Source organism: Rhincodon typus, chromosome 8 (assembly GCF_021869965.1).
Source record: "Rhincodon typus isolate 14 chromosome 8, sRhiTyp1.1, whole genome shotgun sequence".
Classification (NCBI taxonomy): domain Eukaryota; kingdom Metazoa; phylum Chordata; class Chondrichthyes; order Orectolobiformes; family Rhincodontidae; genus Rhincodon; species Rhincodon typus.
In genome coordinates, this window is record NC_063339.1 from 89741358 (window position 1) to 89747777 (window position 6420).

The following is a 6420-nucleotide window of genomic DNA, read 5'->3' on the forward strand; positions in this document are numbered from 1 at the left end:
ATGTAAATATAAGGGACTCTATGAATCGAAGATTAGTTCACTTTTTTTCGGGAAACAGTTGAGAATGTACCCAGATATGATGAATACAAATAGAAATGTTATATGGAAATATTTATTCACTGTATTTTGAGCTGATGCAGTGTTCCTTATAATGTTCACATTTAAACAAAGGTACGAATCTCCAAGCGAGTTGCTAAATATCTGATTGAGAACGAATTGCTTGGTAAGAGCCAGGAGAGTGGTGGATAGAATATTATGAAAAATATCACATGGAATTTTGTAATGTTTATCGTTTATATAATTTAACAATGATACTTAGAGGGAATTTTAATCCATTTTTTAACTCTGCTCTGAATTTACTCTGGGTTCCTGCATAAATAAATGGATTAATGCAGGAACTCAAAAGCTGAAGCATAAATCCTGTTTCCTCCAGAATAAAGTTTGAATTGGTATAATTTGAACCTGAGAAGTAAGTTAGCCTGGAAATTCTAACTAAAAGAAATGTTACAAAATACAGTGAATAAAACAAAATAAAACTTCCCGAGATTGCAAAGAGCAATACTATGGACTTTCTTCTACTGTCTATTTCTGTGTCACTCTGATTATTTTCATCATTCTGGACCCGGAGTCGCCGACGGGCTCTACTGGCTAGAAGAATATGCCTGACAGTCAAAACATTGAGAAACAAAATCAGAATGAATGGGAGGCAAGGGGTTAAAATGCGATAAAACCAATCATACGTAACCCAGGCCCATGATGTATAAAATATTGATTTCACTCTGCAGAACCAAGGTACATTTTCAATTATGTACAAAGGTTCATATATAAAATACACTACGGATTTTGTTAAGCAACACACTGTTGAAATCACTCCTATTATCAACGTCGCCCTTTTTTTGGTGCAGTGTTTTAATTTTAGTTTCTGGCAGCAAATGGCTACAAATCTATCAAATGTGAATGCGACTGTTAACCAAACAGAAATGTCGATGGATGTGTAAATTAAGGTGGAACGAAGACTACACACTGGTGTGATGGACAAGAAACTCTTTCGGAAATAAATACCAGCAATCCTGTTTAATATCCCAGCTACGAGAATAACCAAAAAATCCGCCACCGCCATGGATATTAAGTAATCAGTGGTACATCTCGAGAGACCACATCTTCTTCGTGACTGGATCAGAATCACCGAGAGGTTGGCTGCAAAATACAAAAACAGAGAGAGAGAGAGAGAAATAATGAGAAGTGTGGGTGAGAAATAAGATAGACAGACAGGCAGATAGATAGAGAGGTGCAGAGAAAGAGATAGAGATAGGGATAGGGATAGGGATAGGGATAGGGATAGGGTTAGAGTTAGGGATAGGCATAGGGATAGGGATAGGGATAGTGATAAGGATAAGGATAGGGATAGGGATAGGGATAGGGATAGGGAGGAAGGAAGGAAGGAAGGAAGAAAGGAAGGAAGGAAAGAAGGAGGAGAACCTTTCAAACGGCTTCATCCAAATTAAATACATATGTCCTGAGGGCATTATACACACCAGACGCCCGACGTTTCGTTGGAGACAACCGATTGACTTGTAGGCACTTGGTTCTATGTTTCCAATAATTACACTGATTATAAATAGGGTATTATAAAGATTATCATGAAAGATCTAATTGACAACCAAGTAAATCAAAAACACACTTTAGCTTCTTCGGAGCTAAAGGTAGGAGCACTAATGCGGAAACTGATGATGACATTTAAGAACCACAAATAAGAAATAAAAATTGAAAGAATGTTGGTTTTAAATTTGCATTTCAAACCAACTATATGCTCTTGAGAATAATTAGAAACCATCATATATTGAATTTACACGAATGAGATCTTCATAAAATATTGAAACTGTTCTCCCGGAACAACGAGATTCAAGTGAACATTGACTACTTTCTGAATTTCTGGGCAAGTATTGATGAGCATGCAGTATTCATTTCAAATTCGCTTGTTAATAGCTTGTAATTTATGGCTTTTGCACATTTGACCAGAATTACAGATGTTATTTCTCCAAGTCGTTCCCTCCATCGCACACCCACATCTAGCCAGGGCACAGGAATGATCTTGGTTCTGCTCTATGATTGTGCAAGATGTGCGTGCCTTGTGATGCAGTGTCCATTAAACGTGATTGTTCTCCGGGCTCGATTTGCAGGAGAGGTGAGAGTAAAGAGAGTACCAACTTTTGATGTTGATGGTGCGAGAAGGAGAATCAAAATCACAGCCTCAGCAATCGTCATTACAAAAGCAACATCAGCACGAAATGTGCAAGACAGTTGTCATGCTGAACCAATGAGAATTAGACCTGAAATTCTGAGTATTCGAGTTGAATGCAGATCCATTCGCAGAATTAACATTAATTACAAGAAACGGGTTTCTGCCTATTTACCTCATATCAGACTTTTTTTTTTCAAAACCTGCTCATCGGATCTTGTTGTCGATTACTTAATAAGTAAAGTGTTGAATTCTGTGAAATGTCCGTGAAGTTGTTCATACTCAGTAAGAGATAACAGGTACATGTACACGTTATAGAAGTGTAGTAAATCAGCCATTGTAGACCCATTTTAACACTGTAGAACAATCTTCAACCTGTAATGTCAGTGTTCTAACTCACCACTGTAATAAAGCTAAAAATGTCAGAAAACTGCATCCAATTCTTGATACCAATCTAATAACTCATCTGGAGTTACAGTGTTACAACATCAGAGAGCTACATCAACCATTTAATGCTGTTAAGAAAATTAATCCACAGTAGCAACGTTAATAGTACCAGTACATAAGGCCCGTGATTAGTATGCAATAATTCATCTACTTCAGTATATCAACTTTATAACCAAACATATTTAAAACATGCTAACAGTGCGATATTTATCCACAATGATAGAATGAATAAGGTAATACAACTACATTTAATCTGCGAGAACTCAGCCTCAGTAACAGTGTTAATAACATAAATAAATTACATTATCGCACAATAAGAGTGCAACTTTGCCATGACCACATTTGATATGGTAGCACTGCTATAATACACTTATAATAAGCGATAAGGTAACGCATAGCATCAGAAGTTTTTGATTGACAATATTGTGACATTTCACCCAAGATTATACTGGTAAGAGAGCAGTAAAGTGTAATACATACTGTAAGAAGGATCATTAGGAAAACTAAGCAACAGAAATGATCAAGTTAATTTGGATAAATTTTCTGGTCGAATGGTCGAAAGGGCATTGAAGAACTTTTGATAAATACTGGACAAATGTAATAACTATTGCTGTTTCAACACACCTTCTTTCTTCCATATATGTTGCCTCTGACCGTTCTGGAATAATCACTGATATTCCCAACATCGTGTTTCAATTATAGCACCAATCAATACTCCAGCCTATTCATGTCTTTTCTCTTAACTGTAAAGCTGTTGGATGTTGAACATATATTGATATTAGTCGCATCTGTGAGATTAAACTTTAAGTTAGTATCCTCTATACAACATCGCGACACATCTATCCCAATAATTAAATAAATGTTCTTTCTCATTATAGTGCTTTACCTGGAACTCCAATTGTTGCAATAAAGGGGTAATAAATGGCAAACACGAGACCTTTTGGTATTCCATGCATTTCTGTAAGAAGCGCTGAGCGATTTCTACACTCCATCATCGTTAGCTTTATATGATGTCAGTCTCCAGGGCCAAAATTAGGTCGTTCTGTTAATTACCTGGAAAGAACCAAACAGATTGGCATTGATGCAGCCGAGACTGTATTCGTGTTGTGATGAAGGAAGACATTTTCTTTAAGGAACACTGTCCAAATTGATGCCCCCTAAAAACAATGATCTAATCGCATTTCAAAATTTCATGTCGAGCGCTGTAATTCAATTTCAACATTTTCAATTTAGATTGTTATTAATATAACACAGTTACGTTCAGCTTTACGCAGTTAGATTCAGCATACAGGTCAAACGACTGTATAAAGAGGGTTAGTTCAGAACAGTTGATTACTACAGTTTATGACAAGTACAGTCTGAGATGGCAAGTAGTTGGGCAGAACAATATTTTGCAAGGGGCCTGCTGTTCATGCCGACATTCGCTAAGGGAAAGTTAAGTCGACACTGCAATAGCCAATGCCATGGATCCACATCAATGCTTTTATATTTAGTGTAGGCATGATCAGTATTGCAAATAAACACTTATATTCACAGATTCCATTCAGTGCAATTTTAGGTTCATACCAATTTCTTTGTAAGAATTTTTGTTCTTGGTCACAAAAAGCGTGGGCATACTAGTTTAAACGGTGTTGCATTCAATGTGGGAAAACCCAATTCATCGAACTTAGAATCTGAGTTGACAAGGTCGACTGAATCTCGTTTACAATCAGTGTGCACTAAGTGTACAATCAGCATGGTTACTGTCAGTGTGAAGCGGCCCACATCACGTCATGTGGACATGATAATTTCACCAAACTAGCATCTAGCCATTAGCTTCATCAGGGTTAGATTTCGTTAGCACAAAACCAGTGATATACAATTATGTTCTGTACAAACTCGTTCCATTCAGAATGGTTCGATCTAGTTTATAAACAAGTAGACCAGCAAGGATTCGTTCAATATGGAATGGTAAAATTAAGCAGGGCTGCTTTCAGATTTTCGGTGTTCTGACTTGTCACTTGTTAAACTCAGATAACAGACAAAGTTGTTCACTTTAACGTCCGCTATAAAGTCTCATTCAGTAAGGACTGGTGAAGTTCAGTACAGTTTAATTTATTGATGAAACACCGAGTTGAACACTGTAATATCTATTGAATCTGATTGGGTCGATATGTTTCTGTGTAGTTCAAGAAGTTACAGTGTTGACATGTTTAATCCTGCATTTTCCCTTCTAAGCTACAGACGAATACATAGTGAGACAGCATGTCCGAGAGATCAGTTATACATAGTCTTGTCCGATTTGCAGCAGGTTGTTGCGTTACAATTGAATTCAGCAACCCAGGCCCGTACCAGAACAGTTACATTGACTGTTGACTGTCGGCCCTAGTTGTGAATGCTAAATTTTATTCTTGTGCTTATATCTGTAGAAAGAATTTCATTGAGCACAGCAATATTAGAATAGACGAACACGGTTCGGTACAGTGATACCCACTGTGAGCACAACCGACCAATCGCATTCATTTTTAAGAATGTTCAAACGCTGGTTTTTATTTTCAATGACAACTGCTACTGTTAAACCCCATAGCACTGACTGATGCATTGACGTAGGGTGGCGGGTGGCAATATCCGTTTCAAACTTCAACAACATTCTTCCCCAAGAACTGATCTCAAAACTCCGAGACAATAGTCTCAGCTCCCCTTTCTGCAACTGGATCCTCAGCTTTCTGACCTACAAACGGCAATCAGATAGGCAACTGCATTTTCTCCAGAATAACACTCAACACTGGAGTTCCCCCTGGGATACGTCTTCAGATTCCTAGTGTACTCCCTGTACAGCCATGAATGAGTTGCCAAATTCCAAATCAACGCCATCTACAAGTCCACCGACGACACATCGTAGTAGGGTGAATATCTAACAGCGACAAGTCAAAATACAGAAACGAGAGAGAAGGCTTGGTGACATGATGCAATGAGAACACTTCTCTCTGTCAACGTCTGCAAAACTAAGGAACTGGTCATTGACTTCAGAAGGAAAGGATAAGAACATATCGCCATCTACATTAACGGACCCGAGTTTGAGAGGCGAGAGAGCATCAGGTTCCTCGGAGTGATGATAACCGACAACTTTCCCTGGACTTAACACGTTGATGCGATGGTCAAGAAGGCACAACAACGCCTCTTCTTCCTCAGGTGGTTCAGGAAATCTGGCTTGGCCATAAAGACCCTCACCAACTTTTACAGGTGCACAATTGAAACCATACAGTCGGGGTGCATATCGGCCTGGTATGGAAACTGTTCTGTCCAGGACCGTATGAAACTGCAGAATGTAATGTGCACAGCCCAGGCCATTATTAAAGTCAAATCTCCAAACCATGGGCTCCATTTACATGTGGCATTGTGGTGGAAAGGCTGCCAACATTATCAAATACCCATCGCGCCCTGGTAATGACCTCTTACAAACTCCTCCATCAGGCAGAAGATACAGAAGCTTGAACACATTCATCAACAGGTTAAGGAATGGATTCTTCCAGGTCGTTATTACATTGATGAATGGACTCATTAACTTCAAATAATGCTGATCTTGTTGATATTGTCTTGCCTAGCGTACGCTTTGTGCAACGTAGCCTGTATGGCTCTGTATACTTTTTTTTTATACAGGTTATGATTTGTACATTTTTGCTTACTATGATCTGCCTACACTGCTGGTAAGCAGAGCTTTTCACTACACTTCGGTTGACAATAATCCACATATC

The 6420-nt window shown here is 38.4% G+C and overlaps 1 protein-coding gene across 1 annotated transcript; it reads right to left on the reverse strand.

Annotated features, from left to right (window-relative positions):
- Positions 1-286: 286 nt before the first annotated feature.
- LOC125483810 (probable G-protein coupled receptor 139) lies at positions 287-3642 on the reverse strand. Its single transcript, XM_048600505.1, has 2 exons — positions 3573-3642; positions 287-1197 (listed from the first exon to the last, which is right to left on the reverse strand). Exons 1-2 carry the CDS (start codon positions 3640-3642, stop codon positions 287-289), a joined length of 981 nt encoding a protein of 326 aa, XP_048456462.1.
- Positions 3643-6420: the final 2778 nt, after the last annotated feature.

Bases quoted from the DNA above. Each gene is read 5' to 3' on its own strand.
- LOC125483810 (XM_048600505.1), bottom strand. From the start codon at position 3,642: ATGCATGGAATACCAAAAGGTCTCGTGTTTGCCATTTATTACCCCTTT. The intron at 1,198-3,572 runs GTAAAGCACTAT...TGTATTTTGCAG, and splicing joins TGCAACAATTGGAGTTCCAG to CCAACCTCTCGGTGATTCTG.